An 18,877-nucleotide genomic window follows, 5' to 3' on the forward strand; every position below is an offset into this window, starting at 1 on the left:
TTTTGTTTTTTTTAACTCCTCGGATAGGACAACTGACAAATTCAGATACTGCAGTTTTCTTGGGTTCCAACTGACTTGGTTGAAAAAGAAAACCAAATAATGAGCAACAAGGCTGCGAGCCGACCACACAGAAAGCGATTTGTAAAGCTTCACCTTTCCTTTGTCAAATGTAACATCCCACTTTTTTTTTTTTTTATGAAACACACATTTCTGCCAATCCACTCTACAATGTATACCACATCTGAAGCACCAATTCGCATCATGATGACATGTCTGAGTTACAAAGCCAACCCAACCTTATCATTATATAGGTGCAAAAGGATGACTCCAACTCATTATTTATTAAGCAGATCACAGTTTGATTTCATAAATCGCGTTTAGATTCACCAACAAATATAAAGTGTGAGGAACCAAATTTTTTTTTTACGGACCATAGACTATGGTATACAGCTGTCGGAATATCTATAACAGATGTTTTATAGCAAGAGTGCGATGTGCATGTGGCCAGCTTCAGGCTAATCGTGCCTGTACTTATTATGTCATCCATACAGCATTACTTTAGCACTTTCTCTACTCTTTGGCCTCTTTCACACGCATGTTAAAACCTGACAGAGAAGCATTTTTAACGCCTCTCTGCTGCCTATTAAAAAGGAGAACTATGGGGTTATGGTTTTTCCCCATAGTTCTCCTTTAACGCTCATGTGGGATAATGAAATAGCAACCGCCCAGTGCAGTTCACACATGGGCATGTAAGAAACCACCTGTTACTGCGCATGTGCGTAATCCCGTTTTCCATATTGCGGGCACACCTATCGCGCTACCGAACATGCGTGCAAAACGGCGCACAGGAAAGGATGTTATGACACCTAACAGACCAGCCTATTTAAACCGGCCTGCCTGATTCCAAGTTACTGGATTTTCTTGCAGCTGTGCCTGCAATTCCTGGTACTCTGTAGCTTTGATTACCTTTTCACTCGGATTGCCCCTGACCACGTTGTTTTCTGTCTGCCCTTTAACCTCCTGCTTGTTCACCGCATCTGCCTCCTGCCTTTGTACCTTGCTGCCCGACTGGTGTGACCACTGGCTTATTTGACCACGATTTTGGATTCCATTTCTGTACCTCCCTGGTTTGACTTTGGCCATGTTTGACCCAATCCTGTCTCTAGACTCCAAATTACACGGTGTGATCACCATTGTCACCGATGCCACTCACTGTCCACTCAGATTCTATTCCCAACTCCAGAGTCTTTGAGACATGAGGTGCAAGGGAAGCCTCCTCACCCAACCATTCTAGAGCTGCAATGAACGATTATTTTGAAAATCGATTAGTTAGCCGAATATTAAGTTCGATTAATCAGATAAAAAAAGGAAATAAAGTTTTTTAAAAATGGCTCCAGTGATGGAATACTAGTTTGTATTGAGATTGTTGTCCATCACAGGAGCAAGCTTGGAGCGGTGGAAGTAAAAAAGAAAAACAAAGTATGGTGTGCAATATAGTGAAATGGAAAGTAAAAGAATACAGCACAATGCAGAATACCATCAGCTATAGAGGAATACAACAAATCCCAGCAATAGTACATTATAGCTGGCGGTATTCTGCATTGCACTGTATAATGTACTATTGCTGGGTTTTGTAGTCCTTTATAGATAGTGGTATTCGGCATTGCAACACTGTATAATGTATTATTGCTGGGTTTTGTAGTCCTCTATACAGCACAATGCAGAATAACCCCAGCTATAGAGGAATACAACAAATCCCAGCAATACATTATACATACAGTGTACATACAGTGTATAATGTATTGCTGGGATTTGTATTCCTCTATAGCTGATGGTACATTGTGCTGTATAACATACATACTTGACGGATCTTAAACTGTATACAGCACAATGTACCATCAGCTATAGAGGAATACAAATCCCAGCAATACATTATAGAGCACCATGTGTGGGAAAGTGCAGGCTTACCTGAGCAGTCGTCCAGCAACTTGCTTTTGAGATCGGGCCTGTCTATCGGCGGCTACCTTCCCCCCACACCTGCTCCTCTTTACTTCTCCCCGCGTCCCTGTGCGTCGCCTATTGGCCATAGGCGTTGCTTTAAAAGATTTTAGCGCTCATCAGTTTAGTGTTATCAGTGATTGATGGCCCTAAAATGATTGCTCTCACTGCGACGTCCGCGGTGATATGTCACATGTGTGGCGTAATGGGCGCAATCGTTGTTTTTGGGTGTAGGCACACCTAACGCATTTTTGCGCATCTGTGTGGGGGTGGGGGACTTTAGAAAACTTTTGTGGGGTTTTTTTTTTAATTTTGTGTGCGTGTAAATTTTATTTATTTTGTGAGCAATTTGTTTTTAAACTTTTTTTTTTTTTCACACTTAACGTTATTGTTATCACATAGGGTGCTAAGTAGAGCTGCAGCTAACGATTATTTTCAAAATCGATTAGTTAGTCGATTATTAGGTTCGATTAATCGGTTAATCGGATAAACCATAAAATAGAGTTCAAAAAAAGGCTCCAGTGATGGGACTACTAGTTTGTATTGAGGTTGTAGTCCATCACAGGAGCAAGCTTGGAGCGGTGGAAGTAAAAAAGAAAAAAGATAGTGTGGTGTGCAATATAGTGAAATGGAAAGTGTAAAATTATACAGCAATGAATGCAGAATGGCACCGGCTATAGAGGACTCCAAATGGGAAGCCGATTTGCAAACCAATGGGAAGCCGATTAATCGATGATTGAAAAAGTTTACAACTTTTTCAATAATCGATTATAATCGATTATGTCGATTAGTTGTTGCAGCCCTAGTGCTAAGAAGTCCCCTATGCAATAACAAATTACAGTGACAGGTCCTCTTTATGGAGACATCAGGGGTCTCTAAGACCCCTGTCACCTAGGGGCCCCCAGAGAAGCTGATGAAGCACAGATCTGCGTCATCAGCTTCTCTCCGGTTTCTGTACCGGAGAGTGACAGAGGAATGTGGAAGTGATGTAGCTTACATCACTTCCTGCATTCGGAGACCGGGAGGAGAGCGGAGGGAGATCTGTACTGATCTCCCTCCGCTCTCAGTGCACAGACCTGCCACATCGCCCGGGATGGATGACGCCTGGGATCGTGGGGACGGCGACAAGAGGTAAGGGGGGGTCACCCTGACTTGCATCAGACAAGCAATCGGGCGTCTTTACAGACGCCGGACCGCTTGTATGTTAACGGCCATCGCTAGCCGTTTAAAATCCTGGCGGTTTCCCGCTCGTGCGCGCCCCCCTGCGTTCAGTGGATGGGAAGTGGTTAAAGATCCAGGGTTGGGGGCTATAACCCCAGACCTGTGTTCGATATCTAGCAAGAAAGAGGCATGCAGGACATCAGTTTAGACTTCACATGCCTCTTACAGAAAAGTCACACACTAGGTAGTGAAGGCAGAATCAAGATGATTGTGCCTTTAAAAACAAATAATGGCAGATCTCACATTTCAAGTGTTGCAAGTTTACATTAAAAAAAGTTGGCTTACTGCTAAAGCTGGCCATACACTAGTAGATTCCGACAAAAGAGCTTTCTTTACCACCTGATAATGCCATCACAGACTTGACGGATCTTAAACAAAATTGTGTTTTATTTTAACATTCAATTTTGGAATGAATGGAGTTCCCCCGAACAAAAACCACTAGAGCTGCAGCTAACGATTATTTTCAAAATCGATTAGTTAGTCGATTAGGTTCGATTAATCGGTTAATCGGATAAACCATAAAATAGAGTTCAAAAAAAGGCTCCAGTGATGGGACTACTAGTTTGTATTGAGGTTGTAGTCCATCACAGGAGCAAGCTAGGAGCGGTGGAAGTAAAAAAGAAAAAAGATAGTGTGGTGTGCAATATAGTGAAATGGAAAACATTCACTGTTCGAATTTTAGTCGAGAAAAAAAATGTCCATTCTGCTCCTTCGACTTTTTCTTAACTATGGTCAAAATTGATGATCAACTTGACCTCAACATCTAACAGAAAATTCAAACAAAAAATGTTTCGTATGACAGTTCTTTCGAAAATCAACTAGTGTATGGCCACCTTTACTCTTCACTGTGACTTTGCCCATTTGATGCAATGTGATTAACTGCTTGAACCAGAAAACCTGGTGAACACCCATTGAAAAAGTTTAAAGAAGAGGGAAAAAATAGGATTTTTGTACTCACCGTAAAATCCTTTTCTCTCCGTTCATTGAAGGACACAGGGAACAGATCTAGGATCATGTACTGTAGGGTAATATCGCCACCTGCAGGAGAAGGACGCTAGGCACAAAACTAAAGACCAATTACAGCCTAGGGGCGGCCCCTGCTGGTGGCCAAACCCCCCACCTGCTGACAAGTCTCCAGTAAGTAACAAGCAGTTAAGAGTACACACCCACACAGAGGGGCGGGACCTGTGTCCTTCAATGAACGGAGAGAAGTCGCCTCGTTCCGGCGGGAAAACCAAAGGGCCACAGGGGGGGGTTGGGTGGAAAACGACGACCACTCAGCCACAAAGCCCCCCCAAATGGCTAACGAACCGAAAAACTTTGCGGAACCGAAAATGAATAAGCGGGACGCTTCTACCCCCGATAGATGAAGTCATCAAAAAACGGGGACCTAGGGAACCCGTGGGAGCGCAGAGGAACCAGGGTCCTGCTCCAGCGTCTCCCGGACTGAACGATTAGCACGGGTAACCACTCAAAACAAAAATACACATAAATAACTTTAGGAGCAATGTCTTAATCATTTCTGGATCTTGTATCTTATAAAACCGGTTACCACAATTTAGCAAAGTAACTAAACATTGGGGAATACAATGTATGCTGGCTGCTCACTGACATAAGAGGCATTTCTACTCTATGAATTTATTACCAAAACTATAAGCATGCTCACCTGATTGGAGTCTTGCGAGAGCTATTCGTGGACCTGAAATTTAAAATTTAAAAACACTTACCAAACTAGGTACAATCTAATTAAGCACATCATTGAAGGATATAGCTACATTTTTGAAATGATACTGTATAGAGGGAAACATATAAAATAAGATTATTTATTAGGATTTGTTCAACTTCTGGGACTGGGACCAGGAGTCATGTTAGTCAATTCTACTGTTAAAATTACACTTGGGCGCCACCCCCCCGCGCTTTCTATCGCATATAACAGTATCTGTGTTTAGAGAATGTTGCAAGCACTTAATTATTTGCTCTCATGTCACAGCATTCTAGCTATTCCCAAATATCAGCTGTAAAAACTGTCTGCTTTCACAAGTCTGACCTGCTTTCTAGGCCTGTATGCAGTCTGCCTGGATACATTGACATCATCCCACCTTTCCCAACTGGCTGCAATTATTTATTATTTTCCTACTGGAGGAGGTCAGCCAATAGAAAAAAAACATTACCAAGCAATTAAAACCTTACAATAGCCTCTATAAACAGGTACTGCCAGAAGGGATGAGAAAAGGCATGGATGCCATGCTAACTAAAAGAATGAGAAGTGCTATAAGTAGAGATATGCATTTAACAGTGTTTTAAATGTTTGTTTCAATATTTTAATAAAACAATGACGCAAAAAGAAACAACAACAAAAAACATTGTCATATTGCATTCCCCACAATAGAAAATCCCCTATTAAAAATGCATTATGGCTCTTGGACATCATTGGGGTCCCTTACAGGGCTACCCCCACACTTGAAGGGTTAGGTGCTTGTTTTATCTAGGAGACACTATTAGCCGTTTCACTTACCTGATCCTCAGTCCCACTGGCTCCCTCTAGGCTATTAGACCAGTCCCCACAGGCTCTTCTGGTGGTCTATGCACAGCTTATGTCATCACAGCTTATGCAGGTCCATTGACCTGCATTAGACATGAGGACACCGGGGAACATTCCAACATCAGGAGTAGAGGGAAGAGAGGCGAACGCGGACCGCCATGGGAGCCAGGATCAAGTAAGTAAAACAGCTTTGCATTCCCTATAGACAAAACAAATAGGGTAGTCCGACTAAAGGGTCAGTTTTTTTCTTTGCTTCTTTGACAGCTGAAATCTGAATTGATTTCAATTCATCACAAGTTACATGTTGAATCCTCAAAGAATGAATGAAATATACCGTACTTGTTTGTAGTGTTCTCTATAAGCAGTGATACAGAAGGAGGTAAATTCCTTAAAAGTGGGTCATCTGCCTCCAGCTAATGTTCTGACATAATTGGCTTTTCTGTCTCCCTTTTAAAGTGGGTCAATTTATATATTAAATCCCATCACTTGAACAAGGAATAATTTTTAGATACCAAATATTTCTGCACAAGTCTGCATGCATGCATGCATGCATGCATCAGCATGAGCCAGACATTGTGTATATTTATCGGATTTTTACTTTTGCAGCAAGTACATCAATGAAACGTTCTGACTAGACATGAGACTCAAATGCTAGAAAACACACTATGCCTCATGTAAGGTGTTCGAAACTAATGTGTTCCTGTTTCCTTCAGAATCCAGAGCAGGCCAGGAAAAGGAAGGATGGAATTTAATTGCTTGATACAGTCACAAAGAACCTATTCAATTGAACACTTGACAAAGTGGATCTCACCAAGTTCTTTACAAGCTTTGACTCCTAGAAAACGCCTTGATTTATATATGTGTGTAGTTAAACTTTAGAGAACGGAACATAAAATTATTATACGGTCATTTAAATAGAACTGTCACAAATGAGTCCACTAACTTGAAGTGAAATAAATCCTGAACAGCAACAAGAACTGAACGAGCTCTCTAGAGGAACAAGGTGATTGGGCCTAGCCAGTTCAGTTTTTCTCGATGCCTGGAATACAGGTGAAACTCGAAAAATTAGAATATCGTGCAAAAGTTCATTTATTTCACTAATGCAACTTAGCCGTCTACCAGGAGATTTTGGAGCACTTCATGCTTTCTTCCGCAGACGAGCTCTATGGGGATGCGGACTTAATTTTCCAGCAGAACTTGGCACCTGCCCACACTGCCAAAAAATTTCTGAGATTGTGGATCTGGGTTTTCATGAGCTGTAAGCCATAATCATCACAATTATGACAAATCACGGCTTGAACTATCTTGCTTTGCATGTAATGAGTCTATCTCATATATTAGTTTCACCTTTTAAGTTGCATTAGTGAAATAAATGAACTTTTGCACGATATTCTAATTTTTCGAGTTTCACCTGTACATGCGCAAAATTCCCCTTCCCTCTTCACATGTCCAAATTGCTCCTGTTTAGGGGAGAAACTGCCTCATAAAATATTGGGAGACAGTCAGATGTTAAACCCACCAATATCTATGGTCAGTTCTGGACTATCCATTTCCAAGGCTAGGATTAGCATATACTGCAAAAAAAAGTCTATGGCCACTAAAAGGTAACACACAAATACATACTTACGTATTGAGAGAAAGAAAAACAGATTATGTCCGGTGTCTGATATATAACATATCCACAGGTTTATGAAACAAAAGCCCAAGAATCGGCATTAGACAACAACCTCTAATTTCCCGTTTTCCATTGTCAGTGCAAAAGTAAAGGTTTGTTCAGATCTAGCGTTTCTTATGTGGCATTCTGGCCTCCTTTAAAATACTCTGCCTATGGATACGGGCCTAAATCTTGCATTCAGCACTTGGGCTGTCATGCCACAAAGCCCTGGCCACCCACATGTGTACTCTGCCTGTACTTAAATTAAAAAGGGAAAACGTAGACCCTCTTAACCTTTGCAGCCACGTAAGGTGCCATCTTAACCTGTATTTGGATTGTAGTTGCCATTGTGCTGCAGATGTGATCAGCTATGTCACCAGCCATCTGAGAGCTTGAAAGTTTGGCTGAGAACTGAAATAAGTCCTCTGGCAACCTTGACAGTTGGCATGCCTTATAAGTAACTGTTTTGGGAGATTTTGGTTGGTCATGTTCCGCTTTAAGCTCAATACAATCAATTAAAATCAATTCTTGGCAGGGGTCAGAAAGGATTGCCAATGCCTCATTTAGACTCCTATCTGACCAAGCTTTAAAAGTGTTATGTATAAGAATTGGTTAGCCTCCCTGACTGTATGATTTTTCCCAATATTTCTTGCTTTTTTGTGTCCTTTTTTTCCGTTTTGTTTTTGATTTTTTTTTTTTTCCGGCTGGTTCCGCCCCCCTGCAACGCAGCCGCTTGCAAGGGATGGAACTCAGAAGACGGCATCGGCCGGAGGACACAGTGAGGCTCGTAGGGAGAAGCTAAGTGAAGCGCTGTGTAATCTCGAGTGTGGCTCGGGGTTACCGCTTTTGGTACTGAAAATTAACCCCGAGCCACACTTGGGAATACCGCCAAGAAGGTTAAGGGAAAAAAAAAACTAACATTGGGATAATTTCCCAATGCCCGGAGTGGTCCCAACGCATGCAGGGTTAGGCTCTGCCCTAAGGCAATAAAACCATGAGCCCAAAATAACAAACATTACGATGTCCCTGTGTAGCCGGAGGAAACACACAAAAAAACTGAATTGGGATGGAAGGAGTCGTCTTTTTATTTAATGTGGTTGATGTGTTTCCTGTTGCAGGCAGGCGGAGCCTTATCTCATTGGCTGTCCTGGAAGATGACTGGGGAAAAACTAACATTGGGATAATTTCCTAAAAAGTGTCCAAACATGTGAATGAAACACTTCCATACCTACACAAACGGTAAAATAGATTGTGATAAAAAAACCACCATAGCACAACTATACCGATCAATTATCCACTCTATGGTCTCATTTACAGCACCATGCTGCGGAAAAGTGCTGTAAAATGCACACGTCATCGTAATCCACACTCACATTGTAGAGCAGGGGAAGCCAAACGTTGGTGAATCTACAAATCCCATAATGCATCTGCCTCTGGGAGTCATACCTGTGGCTGCTGGAGTCTTGCACTCCCTTATTGGACTTGTAGTTGCACCACAGCTGCAGGGCCGGAGTTTGCCTGCCCCTGCTATAGAGTGTCACTTGAATTCTATACTATTGTCAGGTCTTTTGAATAAACAAGGAAGGCTTCCACATGTAAATAACATCCATACAATACATTAAATGCACACATAATTGAAGATGTTTGTTGAAATCATCTGGTGACAGGGTCTCTTTAATAATAAGCTTAGAAAGCAATCTCACTAAATGTTATTGCATTGTAGAGAGACAGATGCTTAGACTGAGCCCAAGAGCACGTGAAAAAATGCATTATTGTGACACAGCAACGTAATAATAAGCAGGAACAATAAGACAGATTTACTATAAGAACATAGTTTGATTAATAAATTACTTTCTCTACTGTGAAAAAGATTGCCCCAATATAAAATATATGCCATGTTGAAATATCAGTGGTAAAGTCACTGTGGATCTCTGCAAAATTATCACAATTGCCAGACTGGGATTTCAAGCATAGGGATTGAAAACATACAAGACTACCTGAGCAGTCAGCATGTGTCTGATTGGCTCTTTGTGCTGCTACTTCATAACACTCCGGCTCTGTTGTACAGGGACTGCAAGAGGCCAATACCAGGTCAAATTCAGGTACTTACACATGTAACGATGAAGTTATGATTATAGTGCTGCGTTAACATCTGCCCACTGTTCAGCTTTAAGGCAAATGAGATATACCAGCAGGTACTAAGAAAACAATGCTTCTCTTATATAGGGGTACACTGCTAAATGTAGATGATTTATCTTAGCAACTGTTCAGTTAAAGGGAAAATAGAATGTCTGATATATGACAGCAGTAAGAAGAGTCAAAAAATTTGCATATAAAATACTATCAATAAAATATAACACAGGCATGATGTAAACAAGATAAACATTTATAACGCAAAAAAAGTTTAATAACTGAAACGGTTTCCAAAATAGCATTTTGAAGCCTGCTGTCAAACTCAATGCAATTTAAAAGGATGAATTTATTACATCTGCCTGCTGACTTGCCGGGGAACAAAAAGCAGCACACTGATGTGGTATCATTTTGCTCTCTGCCCATGTCTTTTTTTTTCTACATTATGTGCAGGCCAAGCTGTTCCAAGACCAAGGGAGCTATATATTAAAACCTTTAGTGGATCAAAAACACTTTCATTTTCAACTGCAAAAATACACAGAGGGGAATTTATAAAAACTGGAGCAGACAAAAACTGGAGCAGCTGTGCATGGCAACCAATCAGCGTCTCTGCTTCATTTTCAAATCTTAAGGTGCCCACACACTGTACGATTCTCGCGGTCGTACGATAATTGTACAGTGTACGGAAGGCGTGCGACCATTTCTACTGTACGGTCGCACGTCTTCTGTCAAACAAGCAGGCTGGAAAACCCGCCGACAATCGTAGTTAGTGACCTGCTTGTTCGACAACTGCGGAACGGGCCGTGACTGTTTGCAGTGATCAGAAGCCCGTCCCTCACTGCGGTCATCGGAAGCCCGCCCCTTAGCGGGGCGGGCTTCCGATGATCGCAAGTACGATCTGCCTGTCCAAGATGGGCAGATAGTACAAGCTTTTAATAAGCTTACAACCATTGCAAGACAAGAGTCTTGCGATGGTCGTAAGGTGTATGGGCACCTTTAACTGAACAAACTGAACAGAGAAACTGATTGGTTGGCATGCACAGCTGCTCCAGTTTTGACCAATTCCGCCCAGTGACGAAAATGCAGCATTAGTAAAATTATAGTGAATTGCTTCTGCTGTTACCCTTTTAAAAAAACACAAAGATTTACCAAGTACCCCTTGTGCATCACTATTAACCACCTCCCGTCCGCCGATCGTTGAAACACGGCCGGGAGTCTCCTGGATGCGGGTGGGCGTCTTTAGACGTCCTTTGTGCCCGCGCCCCTTGGCGCGCACAAGCGGGAAAGCGCCTGGATTTTAAATGCTCAGCGATGGCCGTTTACATACAAGCGGTCCGGCGTCTGTGAAGACGCCCGATCGCTTGTATGATGGAAGTGAAGGTGCACCCCCCTTACCTCTGGTCGCCATCTCTGTCCCCGCCGCGATCCCGGGCGATGTGGATCTGTGCACTGAGAACGGAGAGAGATCAGTACCCGATCTCCCTCCGCTCTCCTCCCGGTCTCTGAATGCAGGAAGTGATGTATATTACATCACTTCCACATTCCTCTGTCACTCTCCGGGTACAGAAACGGAGAGAAGCTGATGAAGCAGATATGTGCTCCATCAGCTTCTCTGGGGGTCCCTAGGTGACATTAGGGGTCTTAGAGACCCCTGATGTCTCCATAAAGGGGACCTGTAACTGTAATTTGTTATTACATAGGGTACTTATTAGCACACTATGTGATAACAATGAAGTTAGGTGTAAAAAAAAAAAGAATTCTCACAAAATAAATAAATTTACACACAAAAAAAACCCAAATTTTTCTTAAAGTCCCCCACCCCCACATAGATGCACAAAAATGCGTTAGTTGCGCCTAGACGCGAAAACGACGATTACTCCAATTATGCTGCACGTGTTACATATCGCCGCAATGAGAGCAATAATTTTAGGGCCATCAATCACTGATAACTCTAAACTGATGAGCGGTAAAATCTTTTAAAGCGTCGCCTATGACCAATTTTGGCCGTGGTGTTTTTTTTTGCGATTTCACGGGCGCGCACAATTTTAAGCGCGACATGTTTGGTGTCTATTTACCCGACGTGATCCCGCATTTTATATTTTACCCAAAAATTGGGTAAAAATAAATGTTTCCTGAAATAACAAAAGGTAAAACCATTTTTTTTTTTTTATATTCGGTACTTTTTTGTTATATAGTAAAAAATAAAAGCCCCCAGTAGTGATTAAATACCACCAAAAAAAGCTCTATTTGTCCCCCAAAAAAATGGTATAAAAATCATTTCAGTACAGCGTTGCATGACGGAATAAACGTCAGCCAAAGTACTGCAGCGCTGAAAACTGAAAAATGGCCTGGACAGGAAGGGGGTGTAAACAACCCAGTCAGCAAGTGGTTAATTGAAGAAAATGGAAAGCTGCTGACAAATATGAACAGCAGGCACCCACTCCATTCATCACCGAATGATAGTGCTGAAACCTGTCCTATCCCTTTTGCCTCCCAGCATAGGAGCCCCACAGACTCCTGCGCAGGGGTAGCCACAAGAGAGGACTTCAGGATGTAAATACGGGAGGTCCTGGCCACCGGATTTCAGTAAGTATGTACCTGCTGATTGTGAGGGTAGACCATGTTATGTCAGTGTAGGGGGGGCAGATAGAATAGGTGCACTTTGACTAAAAGTATATGTATTCTTTCAACATTCAGCTATCCTCATCATTTAAAGCGGACCTAAGGGTGACTTTACAGTGGGGCCCCATTCTCTCCCCTTCAGTGCTGGCTACCGAATGAAAATAAGTGCTGAAATACCTAGCTACAACCAGTGGCTTAGCAGTTAGCACTTCCACCTTGCAGGTCTGGGGTTCTAACTGCATGAAGTTTGTTCTCCATGTGCTCACGAAGATTTCCTCTGGTTACTCCAGTTTCCCCCAAATCACCAAACATGCTGGTAAGTTAACCAGCTCCTGTCCAGTATGTATATTAGTGCTGCAACAACTAATCGACATAATCGATTATAATCGATTATTGAAAAAGTTGTCAACTTTTTCAATAATCGATTAATCGGCTTCCGATCAGTTGGCCCTGTTCACAGCTCCACACGCTGTGCGCCGCACCTCCTCCCCACCTCACGCTCGCCACTGCCAGACCCGCTCGCATCCACGCTCCACACGCCGCACCTCCTCCCCGCCTCACATTTCCTGCCCATCCACATCCATGATCGGCACAGGGACGCGGGGAGATGTAGTAAGGAGGAGCAGGTGTGGGGGGATGACAGCTGCTGATAGACAGGTCCGATCTCAGAAGTACGTTGCTGGAAGACTGCTCAGGTAAGCCTGCACTCCCCTCCCCCCTCCACATGGTGCTCTATAATGTATTGCTGGGATTTGTCGTCCTCTATAGCTGATGGTACATTCTGCTGTACTGTATATTATACAGAGCATGAACCTGTACCATCAGCTATAGAGGAATACAAATCCCAGCAATACATTGTACGCTGTATGTATAATGTATTGCTGGGATTTGTTGTACTCCTCTATAGCTGGTGATATTCTGCATTGCGCTGTATAGAGGACTACAAGTCCCAGCAATAATACATTATACAGCGCAATGCAGAATACCACCAACTATTATGTACTATTGCTGGGATTTGTTGTATTCCTCTATTGCCGGTGCCATTCTGCATGCATTGCTGTATAATTTTACACTTTCCATTTCACTATATTGCACACCACACTATCTTTTTTTCTTTTTTACTTCCACCGCTCCAAGCTTGCTCCTGTGATGGACTACAACCTCAATACAAACTAGTAGTCCTATCACTGGAGCCATTTTTTAAACTTTATTTTATAGTTCATCCGATTAACCGATTAATCGAACTTAATAATCGGCTAACTAATCGATTTTTAAAATAATCGTTAGCTGCAGCTCTAATGTATATACTTGACAAAGGGACCTAGGTTGACATTGTAAGCTCCTTGAGGGCAAGGACTGCTGTGAATGTAAAATATGGAAAGTGCTCCATAAATTGTCAGGGTTATATAAATGCCTGTGATAACCAGCTTTTTCCTTGACACTTCTACCTTACAGCTGCAGCTCAGAGCAGGATCTACGTGGGGGGGGAAAAAAAAGCTCTGACTTGCTGCTCGGACACAAACCTCCAATCAGTGTCACTGACACAAATCCCAATAAGAGCTGCCTTTGTAACAAGCAGTTAGAAGAAGCCTTTACCAGTTAGCTGATCCCAGATATAGATACATTTTCAGCAATTATATTAATAACCTTTGGCTAGCCAGAAGCAAGGGGGTATAACGGCGACTTGCTTTAAAACAGACTTTAGACTTGCTTTAACATGCCAAATTATCTGCTGAACTTGTCAGACATATCAACAGATTTTTTTTGTTGTAAACGGTTTAAAACATATTTCCAGTTGTCTGTGCATGGGTGGTTCTTAGCTCCATATGATCACATATGGTGGAAAGCTAAGTAGCGTTAACGTTAAACAAGTAGAAGCATTTGTCGTTACCCTGTAAAACTGAAATGTCTGTACATGCTGGACACAGATGGCATACTGCTGCCTTATATAAGTATACAGGAAGTCATTCTCAACAGCCATGGCATTCTTTGTTACCGTATTTCCATTTGACATATGATGTGCATCACAAGCCTCCACAGACAAAACAAAAAAAGTAATGAAAAGCCATTTCTATGTGGTTTATCCTTGGCAGGGTTTCGGAAAATGCAGTGGCGTGATAACGATTTAGAGGTGGTGGTACCAGCTGTAGATGGGCCCTGTGGGACTTTATGGCCCGTTCACACCATCCAGTGAGTTTATCGCACTGACCCGTGGGATGAACGCACTGGATCACATAAACAAACCTTTGTGCGTTCTGGGATGTGGCATGGTGGTGCCACTCAGGTCAATGGCACTGCAGACACAACTGCCGCCCACAGTGCAATGCAATTATTTTTTGTGATCACACCGCACTAGAACGCAGGGCATCGCGGTACCACGCGTTTCAGTGCGGATGGGAGGGTCCTTTGCGATGAAAGGGCCCTAAAGCTGGACATACTATAAAAGAATTTCAGCCAATTCACAGGAACTGACTGAAATTTTTACAGTAGGTAGCCCTGCCAGCTCGAAGGAGCCGAAAACAAACTGTTAGTCGAACAGTGACTGAAGCCAATTATCTGGGATATCTGTCAATCTGTGCTATTTAGCATGGATTGAGGAATCGGTTACATTTATTTTTTTCAGCCAAATCCTTATAGTCTAAGGGTAGCTGTAGAGATTCTTTTATAGTAGATGTAGTCCTGCTGTCATGGAGGCGATTCAGAAAAGAAATGTTTAACAAATATAAGCAGTTCTTATTTGCAACACATGATGTAACAAATTGATAAACACCACCATATTGATAAGGAAATTGGAGGTAAATTAGACCTCTTCCATGTTGGAATAAGCTGTGTTGCATGTGTAAGTATTGTGCCTCAACTTTGAGACAATTCTGCAACTCATTTCTTCCGAGACAATCCTGCGATACCTTAAGGACACATACATAAATCTGTTGCACGCAGCGCCATATGCCATAAACATAATAGATACAATCCGGGATCAGATCACCACTGTGCAGCCACCTTCCCCTATTCATGTGCCAGACCCTCCATCACACTTGTTACTCTCCCCTTTTGACCCTGTCACCACAGAGGAGGTTACTAAGCTTCTCTCCGACACCCACCTCACCACTTGCCCCCTGGACCCTGTTCCCTCACCGCTACTTCGGTCACCCGCTTACTCTATCCTACACTCTCTTACTCACATTTTCAATCTCTCACTCTCTACTGGAATCTTTCCCTCCACTCTGAAGCATGCCCTGGTCACCCCAATACCCAAAAAACCCTCAATGGACCCTACCGAACTCAATAATCTCAGACCAATCTCCTTACTCATAGAACGCCTCATCTACAGCCGCCTGAGTCGCCACCTCCCTGATCACAACCTTCTTGACCCCTTACAATCTGGCTTTCGCCCCCTACACTCCACTGAAACCGCCCTCCTAAAACTCCCTAATGACCTACTCACTGCTAAAAGCAAAGGCACTATTCCCTACTCTTGCTATTAGATCTTTCTGCTGCTTTTGACACTGTTGACCACCTGCTCCTCCTCAAAAAACGCCAGTCACTTGGGCTACAAGACTCTGCTCTCTTGTGGTTCTCCTCCTACCTATCTAAGCGCTCCTTTAGTGTCACCTACAATTCTAACTCCTCCCATCATCTTCCTCTTTCTGTAGGGGTCCCCCAAGGCTCTGTCCGTGGACCCCTTCTCTATCTACACTGTGACGGACCCCCGTACTCAGGATGAGTATATCCGCCGCTGTCTTCTTCCTTGCTGAGATATTGGAACCTGAAGATCCTTAGCTCCCAGTTTCCCCAGTCACTAGCCAAGAGTCGCACTATCGCTAGACACAATTCTAAAGATTATCGATGACAAGCCTTATGACTTTCACTTGGACACCATTTCTATTCAGGGCAGCACGGTGGCATAGTGCTTAGCACTTCAGCTTTGAAGGATTGGGTGGGTCACAGATTTAAATCCAGGACAGGTCACTATCTGCAAGGAGTTTGCATGTTCTCACTGTGCTTGCATCAGTTTCCTCCCACACTCCAAAGACATGCTGAAAGGTTAATTGGCCGTGTATGCATATGAGATAAGGACCTGAGATTGTAAGCTTCTTGAGGGCAGGGACTATGTAAACCTAGTGTAAATGGTTGGCACTAAATATAAATACTTGTAATAATATTCTATCTAGCTGAGAACTGACACCAAAAAAAAAAAAAATGTATTTGGCCAGTAGTTGAATTAAAAGGAAGGGGGGCAAAAAATGGTCTTGCATAGGAGCCACATAAAGGAGAACGCCTTCATTTAGGACATTAATATAGCACTTAAAACTGCTACACAAACCATTTTATAGATTATTATGAAAAGTAACCTGGTCGTTTCTGAAGCTGCTGTCAGTTTCTAAAACCGTTTAGAAAATGAAATGCAACATGACAACCCAGAGGCGTTCTGTACACCATTAGTCTATGGAATGCCCACAGAAATGTAATTTGCTGCTTGCGTGATTGGCTGAATGGTTCTCTCAGACGTCTGCACTTAGATACAAATCACATTTCAGGCATCCCTTCAAATAGGAATAATACTTCTAAAGGGGTGCCGATCTTGCAGCTTTCCTCGTTAGAACACGGAGCCTGGGTTCACACCTGTACCATGTGACATCATACATGTGTAGCAGCGCAATGTCACACGTATTGCCATGTCTTGTGGTAAGGCAGCCCATTCATTTTAATGGGCTGCCTGCCACATCGAAATCACAGCAAAGTAGTTCATGACCCGTACGTAACCCTAAGTTATGATGTGATGCAAAGCACTTACAATGGCTAGGTGCGTTGGGGTGCCATTAAGAAAACAGCACACCAATCTCGCACAGTGCGGGGACTCCAATGCGATCGAGGGCCGATCGTGCACAGGGCGATTACAATAAATCTCTACCATTCAGGAATAAGTCTGCAAAGGACATGGTGAAACATACTGCTTCTTTCTACAGAAAAAGGTAAAAATCTCCTGCAGAGTTTGTGGTTACACAGATCACACTGAGGGGATTGTTTTGGGGTTTTTACCCCCATCAAAAGCAGATTAGCCCTTTAATGACTACATCCCCCGCTATAACGTGCAATGACACATAAGGGTGAAGCTAATGCAATGGGATCACTGATTTCTGTGGGATGTTGGAGCTGTGCAATTTAGACGGCCACAGAGAGAGGAAGAAGGGGGCACACCGGCAACTATGTCCTCTGCAGGATTAGGCCCATACAGACATGTCACCCAGCCCTTCTATCAGTAGGTGAACAGCGGGTGACCTTTGCCTGTGGAGGGGATTAGCACACAATCCGGGGATGCCATACACGGACATTCCATACACACAGGAGACCTGGCCGTATACACACATCCATCCTGCACGCCATTTTAGTAGCCTCCCCGACAGGCCGCGCCCCCCTTCCCCGACAGCTACACTCACCTGGCCGCAGCGGCTCGGTCAGGGTTAACACCAGCAGAAAGAGGAGAAGGAAGGTGCCGCTGTCCGGTTTGGGCACCATTTATCCTCCGTTCATCCTCCCGCCAGAGCCACGAAAAGCGGACACTCTCCGAGGAAGGGGAGCGTTGCGGACGCCGGTCCAAGAGCTAGCAGTCTGCTGACGTACGAGGCTGCTAGGCTTCCATGCAACCCATGCGTCCACACGTCTTGTTCAGTAATAAGAACCCCGCCGCAGCTTCTAGGTCCGAGAACAAGATGGTGGCCTCCGTCCCCTCACAACAAACAGAAGGCGTCCCACCCAATCAGAGAAATCTATGGGCGGGCTCTATCCCGCGTCACGTGACGCTGTCAAGCCACAGCCCCTGTATAAAGCTCGGGGCACTGTCAGCGATGTGACGGCTCGGGGGTGATCATTGCTTTGCTTGTTAAAGAGGATTCTATAAGCGTCCAACCTGCGTGTTTGGCAGTGCAAATCGAACAACCGGGCAATTATGGGCCCATTCACTCCGGATGTATTGGGCTGCGTGACACCCTCTTTGCTAGCCATAGACAGGCCAATTTGTCTTGTGTCCAATGATGTCTGTTCACACTGCAGTGGTGTGCGCTAAAAAACAGGATTTTTTTTTTCAGTGTAGCGTGTAGCAATACACTACATTGCAGTGGCATAACCAGAGTTACAGGCCCCCCAGGTAGAACAAAATTTTGCCCCCCCCCCAATTATATCACCAAGGGATGGATTTACCCTCTCTGCTGCTGCAAGGTCAGGCTCCTCAATGCAACCCCCCCTCTTTCCAATAGAGAATGGCAACCAGATGCCAGGGTTAGTTTTAATTTATTGTTCTTTATTTTATTTTATTATTTTTATCACTTTTACATTTTTATTTACAGATTTTTAAAAATCTTATTTACTTATTTTTTTATAATTGTTTTGTTATTTTTTACTTTTTAATCACCTTATTATTTTGTACTTATATTGTTATTTCTATTTAAGGCTATCTAAGGCTTTTCCCCATAGTTCTCCTTAGGGTAACGGGAGGACACAAACTAGCGTCCTCCTTTCACCCTAAGCTCAGTATACCGCGAGCTGCAGCTCGCGGTATACTGAGACACCACAGCTGAAGCGGATCCTGACAATTATGTCTGGGTCTGCCCAGCTGCGTCAGTGACAACTGGCTCTGCCTATCCAGAGGCAGAGCCAGCTGTACCCGCCCCCTCCTCCGTCCGATCCGCCAGTCAGCGCTGGTGGAGCGGGGA

The 18,877-nt window shown here is 43.5% G+C and overlaps 1 protein-coding gene across 1 annotated transcript in view; it reads right to left on the reverse strand.

Annotated features, from left to right (window-relative positions):
- The window catches only part of DGCR2 (DiGeorge syndrome critical region gene 2), a 46,315-nt gene extending 28,392 nt beyond the window's left edge, over window positions 1–17,923 (reverse strand). The window contains exons 1-2 of the mRNA XM_018568664.1: window positions 17,606–17,923; window positions 4,886–4,918 (exon numbers count right to left, since the gene is read on the reverse strand). Coding sequence (XP_018424166.1) covers window positions 4,886–4,918; window positions 17,606–17,684 — 112 coding nt within the window. The 5' untranslated portion in view covers window positions 17,685–17,923. The remainder of the gene's footprint in view (window positions 1–4,885; window positions 4,919–17,605) is intronic.
- Between the last annotated feature and the right edge of the window lie 954 nt (window positions 17,924–18,877).

The sequence above is a fragment of the Nanorana parkeri genome, unplaced genomic scaffold (genome assembly GCF_000935625.1).
Source record: "Nanorana parkeri isolate BGI_ZX_2015 unplaced genomic scaffold, ASM93562v1 scaffold1225, whole genome shotgun sequence".
Taxonomy (NCBI): Eukaryota; Metazoa; Chordata; class Amphibia; order Anura; family Dicroglossidae; genus Nanorana; species Nanorana parkeri.